The sequence below is a fragment of the Fulmarus glacialis genome, unplaced genomic scaffold, assembly GCF_000690835.1.
Source record: "Fulmarus glacialis isolate BGI_N327 unplaced genomic scaffold, ASM69083v1 scaffold32213, whole genome shotgun sequence".
In the NCBI taxonomy this organism is placed as follows: domain Eukaryota; kingdom Metazoa; phylum Chordata; class Aves; order Procellariiformes; family Procellariidae; genus Fulmarus; species Fulmarus glacialis.
The window spans coordinates 1-16,043 of record NW_009202843.1 but is presented as its reverse complement, the minus strand read 5'-3'; the positions used below and the strand labels follow the sequence as shown (position 1 = coordinate 16,043).

General features: G+C 43.7%; 1 protein-coding gene across 1 annotated transcript; it reads left to right on the top strand.

Moving 5' to 3' along the window:
* Window positions 1-1,119: 1,119 nt before the first annotated feature.
* Window positions 1,120-12,054, top strand: HDAC1 (histone deacetylase 1). Its single transcript, XM_009574443.1, has 13 exons — window positions 1,120-1,227; window positions 1,667-1,784; window positions 4,869-4,943; window positions 6,142-6,280; window positions 6,898-7,039; window positions 8,244-8,336; window positions 8,651-8,759; window positions 8,882-9,022; window positions 9,496-9,604; window positions 9,710-9,840; window positions 10,616-10,762; window positions 10,875-10,923; window positions 11,277-12,054. Exons 1-13 carry the CDS (start codon window positions 1,153-1,155, stop codon window positions 11,302-11,304), a joined length of 1,356 nt encoding a protein of 451 aa, XP_009572738.1. The 5' UTR covers window positions 1,120-1,152; the 3' UTR covers window positions 11,305-12,054.
* The last annotated feature ends 3,989 nt before the right edge of the window (window positions 12,055-16,043 follow it).

Here is a 16,043-nt window from a genome sequence, read left to right as displayed (position 1 = left end):
GGGAGTTGTACAACTACATGAACAACTTAGTCTGGTTTCCCAAGAAAATGAGGCTTGTGCGATATTGCTGCTGCGTGTGGCTGTCTGCACGTTTCCTGCTCTTGGCAACTTTTGAGTCTGTGCCTCTCACATCCAAATCAGGCAGGAGGCAGAAATCTGAAAGTTAAATTGCTCTAAGTTTCATGAAAATAAGTACCCTGGGAGAGGAGAGGGAAAAAACCAGTTCGCGATGCCTACTGTGGGAGAGTGCAGCACGAGCTCAGCTTTTGCTAGGTAGGAGAAAATCCGCATGGGGAGATGACCCGTGGGATATATTTGCAGGAAGCTAACTTCATTAACGCTGGTGCCCATAAGATAGCTCGTCAGGTGCATCTGCATGGGTGTGTGGTTGGTAGGGACTGGGATTCTTCTGAAGGATTTCAAGCAATAATAAAGGGTGAAAATGGAGCTGTAAAACTACAGCTGCGCTGGTGTTTGCTTATCGGCAGAATTAGCTGCTTTGTTTCTCGTTTCTGTTAGGTAAATAGTAAGAAACTGAGGCAAAGAGGCTACGTGCTCTGTCTGATGAGTCATTGTCTGAGCCAGGATTAAACTTGCACGCCTCTTGGCGTGCGGGTTTCTGCTCGGAGTGCGGTTGCATTTCTCAGTGAAACCTGCGGGCTCTGTGAATGTGAGATGTCACAGTGGATCTGAACCGCCTGGAGAGGACATTGGAGAGCTGTCGTTTGCTGAGTGAAGATGGGCAAATGTGGTGCCCAGAGCTCCTCCTGCCCAAGAAAACTGGAGCTCCCTCCTCCTAACTTCCTTAAGAGTGATGCTAATTGCTCAGGCTCTTACCTGGGTTGCCTTCCCCAGAACTGGCATTAAAAAATTCCTTGTCTGGCCATATCCCAATTTCCAAATATTTGTCTTATTTGAGTCTAGGATAAACTTTTCTGAATCTGTGGAGATACCTGTGCAAGCAGGATGGGAGACCCTATCCCCTGTGAACAGATGCACTGCTAAAGGACAGATAAAATGACAGATGACCTGATGGCTTTTGTGGCTCAGCTGTGATTCTGTTTGAAGGAATTAATAGTTTTCCCTGCTGTAACAAAATCCTTTCTGCTCCCAGGTGATGTTGGAAACTACTATTATGGCCAAGGACATCCTATGAAACCTCACAGGATCCGGATGACCCACAACCTACTGCTGAACTATGGCCTCTACAGGAAGATGGAGATATATGTAAGTGTAGGGCTGGTCATGAAGAGGAGTATACATGAAAGATCTTAGTTTATGTGTCAGGTTTTAATTTTGATGCTTCAGACTTGTAAGTTCTCTGTTGATGAGCCAAAGAGGAAAGGAAAATAAAAATAAACAGTTGGGCTGATGTATTTCTGCTTTCTTCTGATTGCTTGTAGTGAGATGTTCTTTGCTTCAGATAAGCTTTGGAGACTGGAAAATTGCTTTTCTCTCTGTAACTTAAATATTTTTCTTTGTCTAGATATGTAATACATTCCAGTCTCTGGTAATGGCATTCTTGCCTTTGAAAATAAGTTTCTCTTGTTTAATGCTGCTGTTTTGAGTTTTCTGCTGTTCCTGGGAGTAAATCTGAGATTGGAAATGGGAGTTAGGGAGAGAGATGTGTTTCAAAACAAGCCTTGCTCTTTTTTTGTCCTTGCAGCGCCCTCACAAGGCAAATGCAGAAGAAATGACCAAGTACCACAGCGATGACTACATAAAATTTCTGAGATCTATTCGCCCAGATAACATGTCTGAGTACAGCAAGCAGATGCAAAGATGTAAGCTATGCGTGTAGAGCTGTAGTTCCTGCCAATGTTAAAATTTGTGGTTCTGGGAATCCTAGGCCAGCTTTAGAGGTTTGTGCTAAAAAGAGTATGAAGAACCACAGGAAATTGTCTTTCTCCTGACTTTGTTTTTGATTTTTCTGGTAAATCAAGCATTTTAAAAATGGGTCCGTCTCTCAAGCCAATATGCCAAAAGAGCTGAGGAAAACCCTTTGAGGAAAACCCTTTGAGCTGGCTGTCTTTTTTTGGTCTTGTCTTTTGATGGAAACTCTTTTAAATTGCCTTCCTGGCTCAGAGGTGACTGAACTACTCCATTTATGAGCTGCATGTATTTTCTGTTATTGCTTATCTTTAACCAGAATTACTGAGGTGGGAAAGGGTTGTGTAATTTAAAACAAAGAAACAAAAAAAAGTGATGAGATGCACTCATCAATTGTGTCTAAAATCTGCAGTAACTCTGAAGGGCTTTCAGGACAATGGCAGTTTGGAAGTGGGGGAGGATTGAGATGCACGATGATACCTGTCCACTTTGTGTTAGAATGGTTTATTTTGTGAGCTAATTGCTTGTTCTAACCTCTCCAGTCCATGGAAGGGCTCTTTAATGGAGACTTTAATGTTACAGAAACCTTTTTTTGGTCTCTCTGCAACACTGAGCTGATGTTCTTTGGCAATGACTGCGGCAAACTAGGTTTCTAGCAAGTATAGACAAGCAGGGGGGAAGGCTCAACTTTCATTTAAACAGTATTTTGGTCTTGCACACTGCAGTCCTCAAGAGCAGAAAAAATTTGTTAGCCCATGGGGTTCATTTATGTGGTGTAAGTGTAATCTCCAATTTAGAAAAAATACGTGTCTCGAGTCTGAAGTAGAGGCACTTGGAAATCTGGTATGAGCTGAAGGGGACATATATTAAGGCACAAGCGTGTAAGAGGAATGGGTAATATGGTTCATGAGTAATATACATTGAAAGACTTCCTACAGTAAATTATATGCCTTAATATACCAGATGACATATACCAAAGTACATATTTACACAAACTGAACTGTTTACCCCTGAAGCAGATATGGCTCATAAACGCCCACTCTGCTCTCTCTGGTAGTCAACATTTTCTGTACTGTACTTCCACAGAACTATTTTTACCTGAAGGAGGCAAAATATGAAAATTAATCTTATACATGCAGAGGACAGAGCTTTTCTTCAACAAGACCTGCAGAACAGTAGCCTCTGCATAGCTGGAGAACTAGCGCAGGAGGCTCAGAACAGAGAGATTAGGGATATAGGAGACAAGGTCACCGCTCCCAAGTACAGTGGCAGGTCTCTGTAGCCTGCCTGGTGCTTCAGCTTTCCCTTTGAGGGAAGGATAGCTGCTATGATTTTCGTAAGGATGGTTCCACCTTTAATGCTGGGGTCTCTCTGGTTGCGCTCTCCCAGATACGAAGCTTCTCATGCGCCCGTTGCAAGGAAGAAGGAGCATCTGTGCCTCTCATCTGCCACCAGAGCTTTATGCCTATAGTCAAGTGATTAACCCCTGTTATTAATATCCATCCTTAGTAGTCCTGGCTGCTTTGAATCTCCTGGTGGGAAAAAGCCCAATCGGCTTCTGTTTACACACAGCTGCTGTCTTTGCCAGATACAGCAGAGGGATGCCCTCAAATACTGTCAGTGCTGCCCACAAAGTTCTGAGGGGCAGTAAAGGTAATGAACAGTCTCTAATTCAATTCTGCTGATGCCGTGTTGCCTGCCTGAGGACTTGGGAAGACTAGTCTGTAACCTAAGGGGCAAGAAGTTTAATTTGTTGTAATGGGAAACATGCAGAAACTGATGACTTAAATTCTCCTCACTTAACAGGGAAAGCTTCCAACCACCTCTTTGAGTTGATTATTCAAACTCTGCCAGTTGCCATGCCCTGCTGAAACAATTGGAAAGCGGGAACAATTGCTTCCTTCTGGGTCTCCTGATGGGTATTGTCCTTTTCAGAGATTCCTGTCCCGAACTGGGACCATTCAAACTCCTTTATCACACAGTCTTTGTGGAGACTGTGCATTGACGAGTTTCTAATGCTGCAAGAACTGTGCTGTTTGTGCCTTTCTCATTAAGCACAGAAGAAAACATTCTACAGATGTTGTTACAAAAATACAGATTTTTTTTGTTTGTTTGTAAAAGCAAATCTTGCAAAATCTAGATTCAATACAAGTCTGTTGTTACAGTTTTTATGTTTAATCATGAAACTATTTACAGTAGAAATTTATCCAGGCCAAAACTACAGTACTGCTGAAAACTTAAAAACTGACTGTCCAATGTGAAGTAAAAGGAATGTATGAAGTGTAACAGAACAGATGTGGATGTAAACTTCTCGTCCAGAACACACCACTATCTACCATCTCCCCACTTTCTCCTGTTTGCTTTCTCAGCTCCTCATCAGCGGTACAGCAGGAAACAGGAGCAAAAACCTTTCCCACTTGCTGTGGGATTGTGTAATGGAGCTCAATGTCAGCTCTGTAGTCAGAAACAGCACTATTCCCCCCCCGAAGGCATGGTGCCCAGGCAGCAGATCTGCAGCATGGTGCATGTGGGGTAGCGAGGGGTGCTAGCCCACATTTTGCACAGCCTGCATCTGCCCCTGGGGACCAGCATGTGCTGCCGAAGCAGAGCAGAATACTGTAAATGTGCCGCCTCAATGAGTACCGCTTGAGTTGCTGCTGAGGAAGTGTATCGGTATTACACAGCTCTTACTGATAGCATCTCCTCTCCGCCCACTCATTTTCCAATGTGATTGACTGGTTTCTGGATCCCTCGTAGCGCACCCTTGTAGATGGCGTGCGGCTCTCACCAGAGCTCCTGGGACCTGCTTTCCGGTTTTCTTACAAGTCAGGAGCATCTTCCCTACAGCAACAACCTTTTTGCCTCATCAGGCAATCCTCAGGTTGATTACATTAACGTTTTATTATTTGTGTGTGGTATTTTGTTGTTTAAAATGTTTGATTGCTTATCTGGTTAGCTTTTTAAATCAGAGTGGGGGTATAAGCTTTGCCATTTGTTTGTGGTTTTGTCTTACTAACTTCTTTTGTATTCTTTTCAAGTTAATGTTGGGGAAGACTGCCCTGTGTTTGATGGGCTGTTTGAGTTTTGTCAGCTCTCTGCTGGAGGCTCAGTTGGTAAGCTCACAAGTTGTATGTTCTTTTCTTTTTCTCTTAAGCAGATATATGTAATGTAGTTCTGTCTAGGAAATAAATTGTTGTAGGTAATGGTGGGGAAGCCCTGTGAACCTATTTCTGATTTCCTTAATAATTAGATCCAGATTTCTTCCCATGTGAGAGTTCAAGCCTTGCATATTGACAGGTCCCTCTACATTTGTTAAGCATATCTTCACTAGTCTGAGTTACTTCACTGAATATGTGAAGGACTCTGTAAGTGGTATAACAACATTGCCAGCGATAGAGTTAAAACAAAACCGCAGCAGCAACAGGCGTTTAATAAAAAAATCAACATGAGATTTACAGAAAAAAAAGTTGTAAAAACCTTGCTCTGGGCAAGCATAATCTGGAAAGGAAAGAAAAGGGTTACTTTATCTGTTGTTTTTGACAAAAAGCCACTTACAGGGCGCAAAATACAACCTGAAAGGTTTCAGTAAGCTCCCTGCAAGCTGGAACATTTAAAATGCTTTCACTATTTTCAAATACTTTGTTGCAGAAATATTCGGTATTGCGGAACTGTGTTACTGTGCATAGGTGTTAAAGCTTTGTGGCTGCTGCTCCCACAATGACATCTAGAAGTCTTTATTTCCTGTAATGCAGTTCAGCAGTACATACAAGTACTGACTGCAGCATTTTTTGAAGTAGCTATGCTCTCTGGTCCCACGGCTGTAGATTTCACAGAATATATCATTTGTTTTGATCCTGGGAGACTTGCAAAATTTGCGGAAAGTTTATGAAGGGGCTGAGGGAAGAGAACTTCCTTTGCCTACATGCATATTCAGTGAATGACCTAAATATATGTTGGATAAAACCTTTCATTAAAATCTTTTGTTCAAGGCACTGAGAAATCTAGACTGTCTTCAACTGTGACCCCAGCTAGAACACTATGGACTTGTTTGTGCAGATTTCATGCTCTGAGGCAAAAGTAGGAAGCGATCAAAAGTGTGTGCAGGCAAAACAGAGGCTGCATTTCTCTTCCCTTGCCTTTTGTTAGTTTGTTGAGTCATCCAGTGCTAAACCCTTGGGCTCGTGCTTTGTAAAGTACCCAAACGCGCACATAAGCAATGATGTGATCGTAAGGGACCGGTACTTTACCCCTCAGTCTTTGTCATGGAGCCTTTGCTCTCGTGCTAACATTTTGTAATTCTTCTCCCAACAGCCAGTGCTGTGAAGCTGAACAAGCAACAGACAGATATTGCTGTGAATTGGGCGGGAGGCCTTCACCACGCTAAGAAGTCAGAGGCTTCTGGCTTCTGTTATGTCAATGATATCGTCTTGGCTATCTTGGAGCTCCTAAAGTACGGGCAGTACTATTTACCCTTTTTGTTTGTCCATTCTGCTGCATTTCCTCTGAGTCCTTAGTGCTTTCTTCCCAGTCTTCTCTTTTTGTTGCTTTTTTTGAAGCTTTGTTTTCCCGGGAGGGCTTAATCAGCTATCTTTTGGGATGCGGTACGCTCTCTCCCGAAGGGGTATGTCTAACGGTGGCACTGTGCAGGAGGCAGAAGGCTTGGAGCATTGTGCTGTTGCTCTTAGGCCCTTCTGTCTACCATCCACCCTGGAAAAGGGGGCACAGCTGTAATATGTGACAGCTTTTGGCTCTAGGGAAACCTCAGTGGGAGGCTTGGACATCAAAATGCAGTCTATTGGCTGAATCAGAATAAACTGAGTTGAGTCTGCCTTCAAAGATCAGTTGCAGCAGCAAAAGCCACTTTATTTTCCTCTGTGGTTCTGTTCCACTGCTGACCAAGGCACATGTCCGCTCTCCGCAGCTCTTTTGCTTTTAGACTCCAGAGAGAGAGAGCTGCCTGGTAGCTGTGCAGCCTGGGGATTAGCACCAAGTTCCTTGCTCTCCTCCCATTTGAAGGCAGTTTCTGCTCTGAAGAAATGCAGTATTTTGACTCCTTTCTGATCCTAGGTATCACCAGAGAGTGCTGTATATCGACATTGATATTCACCATGGAGATGGCGTGGAGGAAGCCTTTTATACCACAGACCGTGTCATGACCGTGTCCTTTCATAAGTACGGAGAATACTTCCCAGGAACAGGAGACCTACGGGTGAGAATGAAGGCTTAGCAGAAAATTACCCGGAAATTTGGTCTCTTCCACCTGTTTGCTGTCATACTAATTTAACTAAAATCACTGCTCTCCTGGGTTTTCCTGCTCTCAAAGTGGCATCCTTTTTCTGAGGGCAAAGGTGTATGTGTGAGGCAGCTGGCGCAGCTCCTGGAGTGGGTACTTTGTTCCTGTGATCATGGCCTGTATAGTAATAAAACCAAGGCTTTGATATCAGTCTCTAAGCAGCCTTCTGGTGGGATTATGCTCAGAAAAGTGACTCTGAAGATGGCATGTTGGTCATCTGTAGCTACTTGGAAACTAAGCTTGGTCACACAAGCTTTTGGGTGAAAGTTTATGCGGGAGTACTCCTGTGTGTGTTCGTTTATCTTGTTGGCATTTCCTCCTGTGAGTCAGTTCTGCATGTTAATGAATAGTGGTGTTAACTGTGGCACTCTTTCAGGGTAGATACAGGTATGGTTCACTTTGTGACTTCTGACATTGCCAAAATGCTGTTCTCAGGGGTGGAGGGTTCTTTACCTTTTTTTATGTGCTTTTTAGTGGAATTACATTTTTCTGATCTAAATTCTCTTGTCTTCCATTTGTGAGTTGTATTTTTTCAGTCCTGCCCAGAGTTTGGCACTGGTGATGTGCACTTGTGTGCAGCTGCAACATTCTTTCCTGGTGCAGCTGCTCTGCAGCATAAATGAAATAATTACTTTTTTATAAAACACCTGAGTATGAGAGAGATAATGGAACTGGGAAAACATATATATTCTTTTAAAGTAAAAATAGATTCTTCCAGTTACTAGACTGCACAGTCAGCCCAAACTGGTATTTTGGGCTGTGCATCTCTGCAGCGTGCAGGTTTGGAACTAGAATTTTGGCTGCCAGTTTTATTGCTGTGTAAGAGAGCAGCTTTTGCCAGTGAAATGAGAGCCTGTGTGCTCACAGCGACATGAAAGTGGTGACAGATTTTTCTTCTCTGAGCACTGAGGGCCAAATGCACCCACTTATGCCAAATAAGCTGCTGTTGGAGTCAACTGACTCTTGCCGCCTTCTGCCGGGACAGCATTTGTAAGCCTAGGCTTACGTTCGGATTACACTGATGGAATCCCAGATTTCCCTTCCTAATTTGAGGCACAGTTTGTGTGTTGCATTTGGTTCTCTGGTGACTTGTGGTCTCTCCTGTCTTTCACTCTAATAGGACATTGGTGCAGGCAAAGGCAAGTACTACGCTGTCAACTATCCCCTCCGGGACGGAATTGATGATGAGTCCTATGAAGCAATATTCAAGCCAGTAAGTGAAGACATCTTTGCTGAGTGATTCTTTGTGGATCATGCTTTGTCATTGGGTGGCTCATGGAGCCATTCTTTGGGGAGATTGATTCAGTCTTCTGTGATAAGATTCTTCAGGGGCTCTATTCCTCCCTAACAATTGCAGTCTGTCGTCAGTAAGCTTCTCTTTGTAAGAGCCTCAGTGTTACCAATATAGGGGAGTCAGCAGCTGTGGCAACGCTAGGGGTATCTTCATGTCACTTGCTGACATGGACATTACTGTGTTGCTGCGACACTGTCCCGTGGAGAGTGTGTAACAACGGGTTTCTTGTTTAGGTGATATCTAAAGTGATGGAGACGTTCCAGCCTAGCGCAGTTGTCTTGCAGTGTGGGTCAGATTCTCTGTCAGGGGACAGGCTGGGTTGTTTTAATCTGACCATCAAAGGTAAGAGTACCATACAGTGCCAGTGTTGAACTGGCGTAACTGATATAATTAGATTTCATTGAAAAGTTTGTTCTTCTTATGCCATGAGGCTATGACCTTTTCCCCCGATGCTTTTGCTGCAGGTCATGCCAAGTGTGTGGAGTTTGTAAAAAGTTTTAATTTGCCTATGCTGATGCTGGGAGGAGGTGGCTATACGATCCGCAACGTGGCTAGATGCTGGACCTATGAGACTGCTGTGGCTTTGGACACTGAAATTCCCAATGGTAATTCTCCCCAGGAGCCTTTGAAGCAAGACAAAGGGACAATGACACTCTAGTAACAGAGCTAAGGGAAATGATGTTGCTGTGGGAGAGGTAGCAACCCTAAGATGTTTCATTAGCTTTTGATTATTACTGTGGAAGAGCTTCCCTGATTTGCAGTAGCTGTTCTTTGCATTCAAGTCCTGTAGCTCTCCCCTCTGGCAAAAGGTACCCAGCAGCCTTGCTGTCTTACTGAAATGAGATGACCTTCCAATGAAAACTGTGCATGCTGATAGTGTTTAACTGCCAAGTAAGCTTTGACTGCACTGTTGCTAAGTTGTCTGTTTTGATCTGAATTTGGGCTATGAGAGCTTCAGCTCCTACACCTAGCTAAGTGCAGTTGTGCTTTTATGCAGCACTGAAGTACAATGTGTTTGTGGTATTTTGTTACTGGCCAGTGGTAATCTGGTGTTTATTCCTTTTTAACTTGCCTGCAGAACTTCCATATAATGACTATTTTGAGTATTTTGGACCAGACTTTAAGCTCCACATCAGTCCCTCGAACATGACTAACCAGAATACCAATGAGTATCTCGAGAAGATCAAGTAAGTGTTTGTTCCTCTTCGCGAGACTGGCACCTTCTACTGGGGGCTTCACAGCCGTGGGTGGCATCTTGCTGACGGAGGTGTTCCTTTCCTGGCTGGCTCTAGGCAACGTCTCTTTGAGAATCTGCGCATGCTGCCTCATGCCCCTGGCGTCCAGATGCAGCCAATTCCTGAGGATGCTGTTCAGGAAGACAGTGGAGATGAAGAGGAGGAAGATCCTGAGAAACGCATTTCGAGTATGTGCTTGTCTCTGGCATAGTTGCATTGCCCGGCTGGGAAGCGTGCTGTTCAGAGCCTGTGGGTGCCAAAGCTGAACAAGATCAGTTAGCTGGAGAAACATGCAGGCTCTAAACTGAGTTACCTTAGTAAAGAGAGGAGGATATATGACTTAGATAAATCTCTATTCTGGTGTCCTTCGGTTTGAATCTGTTCCCACCGTTCTGATTCATTTTGTAAGATAAAGCAATGATGCTAAGCACTGCAGGGCTATAGATTTCCTTTCCCTTGGAGAAATAGCACTTTTACCAGATAATTTCCATAATGGGAAAACCTAGGCTTTAATGTGAGAATTTAAACAGTTCCTGTGACGTAGGTGCTATGACAGAATGCTTTCTGGGAGACTGTCAGGTTTGATCCCAGAAGTTGTCTTCCACAGTGAAAATGCTAGTTTATATCCAGATTGGCTGGTGGCCTTTAGATCTGGCAGACAGATTTTCTCAGTGTGAGGTTGGTTAACCTGCTTATGCTGTCAAGTCTAGACATCACACTGTACCTAATCCAAGTCGTACATGTGATCTTGGATCTTAGGCAGGAGCAGTTAGGAGTGATGAGTTAAAAGATACGGCGGGTAGAAAGATAAAGTGTTTTTATCATGGCCTAATTCTGACTTACGTAGGCTCGTTAGTTCATTCCAGTGTGTAGATGTACTTGGAGAAGTTAGTGCGTGGTGTCTCCTGGCTTCTAAATCTGCTGAAATCTGCTGAAATAACCTCTTTTCCTCTTCACACTCAGTCCGCAACTCTGATAAGAGAATATCCTGTGATGAAGAATTCTCTGACTCTGAAGATGAAGGGGAAGGAGGGCGCAAAAATGTTGCCAACTTTAAGAAAGCTAAGCGTGTGAAAACAGAAGAGGAAAAGGAGGAAGAGGAGAAGAAAGGTAAGCATGAGAGCTAGGACTAGAAGCCCGCCCAGCTCTGTGGAACTCTGCCTGGCCTGTACTTTCCTACTGCACTACTGTGTGTCTTTTTTTTTTTTTTTTTCCCCCTTAGATGAGAAAGAAGAGGAAAAAGCAAAAGAGGAGAAAGCAGAACCCAAAGGGTGAGCCCTGTCTCCTGGCATGGTGATTAAATGGCTGTGCCTGTACTGTGGGATGTTGCACAACTTGAGGGGTTGGAGGAGAGATGTGGTAGTTTGGATGGCTTTGTCATGGGCTCTTAACGGGAAGAAGCTTGCATGTGTAGAACAGCACACCTGATAAAGCGCTGTGAGAGCAGAGCCCTCAGTGAAAAAGGCTTAAAAATACTGTGCCTTCATTCAATAAGATGTTACAAGTTTTAGATGAAGATGGGCCGTATAAGCAGTATTTTTACGGTTGCAACTCTGGCTTGTTATTAAAGCTTGGGCACAGAGTTGCTTGTTTAAACCAAATTCTTCACTGCTTGCTTCCACAGGGTGAAGGAAGAGACGAAATCCACCTAAGATGGCTGCAGCTGGACAGTACCTGTCAGTGCGTAGTTGTCGTAGGTTAGCTTCTCTGGTTGCCTCCCATTCCACAGGATTTATATTTTATATATGTTTCTGTATATATTTCTATATAAATATATAAATGACTTGAGAACTGTAAATTATTCCTTGCTGCACTCCGCTGGGAGCAGATAGGGAGGATTCTGCGGAGTAGACAGACCTGCACTGCCCAGATTTGGTGACTGGGAAGTTTCACTCTTGCCTTCCACTGCCTCCTTAGTGTGTCTTTAAAAAAATCACTTCCTTTCTTTACTCTCTCCTCTGAAATAACCACCCTTTGAAAAGAATAATTTAAGTAGAAGTAGTATCTGCATTTCAGGTTAGGTGGAAAGATGGCCATGAAATTTCTTTTTTTTTTTTTTTGCTTTTTTTTCCTTCCCTTTTTTTTTTTTTTTTTTTTTTTTTTGGTGGGAGAATATGAGTTCCCAAATGAAGCCTGTGAGAGACTGACTATTCTTTTGGTCTTCAGTTTGATTCCACCATGGCAAGTAACTGCAAGCTGGTGCCGCTTCTCAGGGTCAAATAGTGCAGTTCTTGAATAGAGTTGGCTACCTCCCTGCAGCAAACTTGTGGAAAGAGATGAAGCAGCTTAAAAGCAATCTGAAAAGCGCTTTAGTGAATTAGCCCAAGAGCCCTGCAGGTGCAGATCTGGAAAACGCAAAATGAAAATCACCCTAATGTGGTGGTTAACATTTTCCAAGATCTTGCAGATCCAGTTAGTGTGGCAGCATTACGCATCTCGAGTAAGAGAAGGGATGAAATTTTTATACCTTTTTTTTCTATACCTATGCCCCTCTTTGGGGGAGGAAGTGAGTTACTGCCCATTTGGCCGCCTGCTTTGCTTTTCCTGCTTGTTCTGCCCTCGGCTGCATGTGCTGTAATGTGCTTTCTCAGTACTGACCTGTGTCCTAGGCTGAAACCACTGCAGAAATTCCCAACTTGTCTAAAGGCCAGACCAAACAGAGCCTGGCTGTGAAACCTCTTGTCGATGTGTGTCACTCACTGAAAAACTCTTCTCTGAAGTGAAGGACAAATGTTTTCAAATTTAACCTTTCCTCTCTCTTGCTCTCAAGGCCAGTAAATATGGAGAACCTTTTTATCAGCCCTTTGAGCTGTTATCTTTATAAGGGAACAGCAGATGGGGCTCTGTACATTTTTATAACTACTCCTCTTCCTACTCCCACGCATTATCTCACACCCAAAAGTCTTTTGTGACCAGAACTGGCCTTTCTTTTGCATCTTGTTTTGTACAGCTGATCATTAGATGAGCTTTTGGTGAAATGCTTTGTAGAAGTTTTGCAGGCAGTTTTGACTCACTGCTCTCCTTTCTCAGGGGGATTCCTCTGTCCATAAAGAGGATCTGTACCTCCCACGGAGCGCTGCTGATGGTTTCAACTCTAATAATGCTGCTAACTTAACACAGGTTATTTTTTAAATGTTTTATTTTTTTAAATACTTCTTTTCCCTTTTCCACCGTGAGTTTTTTAGTCTCTTTGAATCTGAGTGACATGTCACTCCCGCTCTTCAGTGTTTGTATGTGAAGCGAGAGAGATCAGTGTATCTTTGTGTCTGGGGGGGAAATATATTGTGGTTTTTTAAAGATGCTTTTATTTTGAATTTTGAGAATCTTTGTAATAAAACTGGTACATTTCTATGGTTGGTGTGAGTTTGTACTGCTTTCTGCTGAGAGTAAAAACTCAGAGTGGGAGTTCAGTTTGTTTTCAGAGCCATTGCTGGAAAATGGTGCAGTAGCTTGGTCGTGATCATCATGTAACGTAGGTCCCAACAACAAAAAATGACAGCTGTAATAAGGCTTTGGAAAGAAAGGTGAGGTGAGGCATGATTACTTTCCCTCCTCTTTCAGGAAGAGGGCTAGATGCGTTGGTTTAAATGCAATCCACCAAAGCATTTTATTTGGAATATATGCTGCATGTGAAAGAGAGGTTGCTTTAGTTTCTTTTGTAGATTATTTTTTTTCCTCTCCTTTCCCCCTGTGTTTTATAAAGTAGCCTTGAAATTCTCCTCATGACCCTTCTCTCCAGAAAAGGTTAAGTCAAAATACTATGGGTTTTGTTTGCTCACAACTTTTCTACTAAGGGTCACTGGGGTAGTTTTTCTGTCTCTTTCCTAAATTACAGCTGGGTTCTTATCCAGCAGCATTGCTGATACTAATTGGGTTTGTGATTTGTTTGGAGTTACAGTACTTCATGCAGCTGACCCTTGCTCTGAAAGAAGTGTTAATCTAAAAAGAAATAAGAAGTTATGGGAAGGGAATATTTTTTGAATGAACTGAAGTGTTTTCTATCTGGTATTCAAGTGAAAACAATTTAATATAATTAGGAGCAGGTTAATTCTGCTACTGAGTGGTGATGCCAGCTGAAATAGACACAAAAGGTTCATAAGCCAAATCTGCTGTTTGTGTAGTAAAGAAAAAGCTTTGCGTGGCACAGTTGACTTTCATTGCTGTAATAATACTCCAGGAAACTTAGTTATCCTTTTCACCATAGCAGGCAATTAAAATCCTCTCCTCCTTGAACAAAAACAACTGTACAATTCAAGTTACCCCTGCCAGATCATGCATGGAAATGTGCAACTGCAGTCCTTCTTTCTTCCAGTGTTTCTTAAAATGGCTGCCGCGATGCCGTACAGCAGCTCCCTGGCAGATGCACTGAGCCCCGGATCTCAGCTGGGGCACAATGCAGCTGTGTCTCACATGGCAGACAGCGAGCAATCTCAGAAATAATTTGCAGACCACAGTGCCTACATTTAAAATAGCTTTTTTTTTTTTTTTGCCCCCCAAATGAATAGGGATGAATACCCTGCTGCATTTGGAAGCAGGCCACTTGCTTTAGCTTTCCACTGTTGATAGGAGGATGTGCTGCATAAAACTAAGAATTTTGGCCATTTCCACCTACCTCAAGGGCTACAGAAGAGTGGTGATGGTCCTCGCCCCAGGCCCTGCCTTGCTAGGGTGGTGCCAGCGGCTTTTGGGCAAACAATGGTCCTTGCTTTTCCTCCAGCTTCTTCTTTGCCAGCCAAAACAGCAGGGGCAGGTGATTAGATGGGAATTAGGAGCAGGCCATTAAATGGAGGGGCTGTGCACTACTGCTACAGCCTAAGCTGGCAGAAGGAGCTCTTGTGGAGGCTGTAGCCTCCAAGCTGAGCTGATGGAGGGGGGCAGTGCTCCTTCCTTCTGCTGCACGCCTGTCTCAGGAAAAAAATCACCTCAATCCCTGTGCAGATCACAGGAGAAATGACAGAGGCACCCATTGTGCCTTCATTTTCTCTTTGGAAAAGAATCTTTGCTCCCAGTGCATAGTTCCTGTGCTCTAGCATGTCTTTTCAGGAAAGAGAAGCCAATCCTATTCTAAAGCCACTAAAAAAAAATAATTTAAAGAAACCAAGCTCAAAATGTGAATTTTACCCAGTAGCCCTCCTTATGAGAAAAGACTGTTTTTTCTTTCCCCCCCACCAGGAAAAAAAAGGGTTAGATCTCCAAGAAAACAGGTACCGAGCAGCCAGCTGAACAGCGATCCTAAGGTAGCGACAAGAGGCTTGTGTGAGAAAGTCCTTTGTGGCCGTAGCTCTACATCTGCTGCAAGTCAATTAACTGCGAGCAGAGCCAGGGCTGGGGTGATTAAATGCAGCAGCTGTTGAACTAAATAAGCAACTGCTATCTTCCCTGGCCCTTGTCTGGCATCCAGGACAAGAAGGACTCAAGCTCACCCATAAAGGGGTCACCATTTATTCCTTTCAAATGTTACAAGAAAGCCCATACAGCTTTTTTTTTTTTCTTTTAGAAGTTAGAAAATTGCAAATCAAGTGTTTTGGCCATTAAAAAATTATTTACAGAGAAAAGAATGTTGCTTCACATTATACAGCTGGCAGGCCCCCTCCCTCCACCCCACACCCTAAAAGTTATCCCTTAGAAGCAGAATTAAACACAGCGGACTTACAAGCTTTATGGTTTTAAGCCAATAGTAAGACATTATAAAAAACTAACCAGATTAGCTTTTAAACCATCGATTTCTATAAAAAGCACAAAATACTTTAAATGAAGTCAGAACCAGGAATGTAAACTGAGAAAAAAGAATCCATTGAACAGTCACTGGCTTGCTGGGCTTCGACGGCTGCCAGGAGGAGAGGGGACAGTCAGGAGGCCAGCAGAGATACCAGAGTGGGATGTGAGATCTGGGTTCTTACAAACTGTAAATTCCAGTTATGTCCAGGATAGTCTTCCTCCACAGTTTTAAAGGATTCAGGTAAAACTACTCCAAGTTGTGGTGGTGGTGGGAATCCAAACCAGCTTTCTAACAGGGGAGGGGATGAAATAACTCGGGGGTGTGTGTGTGTGTGTATTGGTTTTAGAAAGCATTGTCAGTTCTAGGTGGGACGGGGAGGTGTGTAGGCAAGGCAGCGAGTCCGTGGTGTTACCGGGATGGAGAGGATGGCGTAAAAGTCTTAAGTTAGGACGATGCCAGGTGGGCTCTACTCTTCCTTCTGCTCCGCCGGAGCTGTTGCAGGCTCAGGCCCCGCAGGTTTGGAGGGCTCCTCTGGTTTGGCTGTATCCCCGTGGCTTTCCCCTGGCTGCTGCTTCTCTTCCTCCTTGCTTCCTCCCGCTTCTGCATCCTTCCTCTCGGGCTCAGCTCCCTGCTGCCCGTCCGCAGCAGGGCTGCTCTCCCCGGGGCTGCCCT

What these genes read in the sequence shown, in the direction of transcription:
- HDAC1 (XM_009574443.1), top strand. Translation starts at nt 1,153, where the DNA reads ATGAAACCTCACAGGATCCGGATGACCCACAACCTACTGCTGAACTAT. An exon ending in CAGGAACAGGAGACCTACGG is followed by an intron (nt 7,040 to 8,243) that starts GTGAGAATGAAG and finishes TCACTCTAATAG; the next exon opens with GACATTGGTGCAGGCAAAGG. An exon ending in GGAGGAAGAGGAGAAGAAAG is followed by an intron (nt 10,763 to 10,874) that starts GTAAGCATGAGA and finishes TTTCCCCCTTAG; the next exon opens with ATGAGAAAGAAGAGGAAAAA.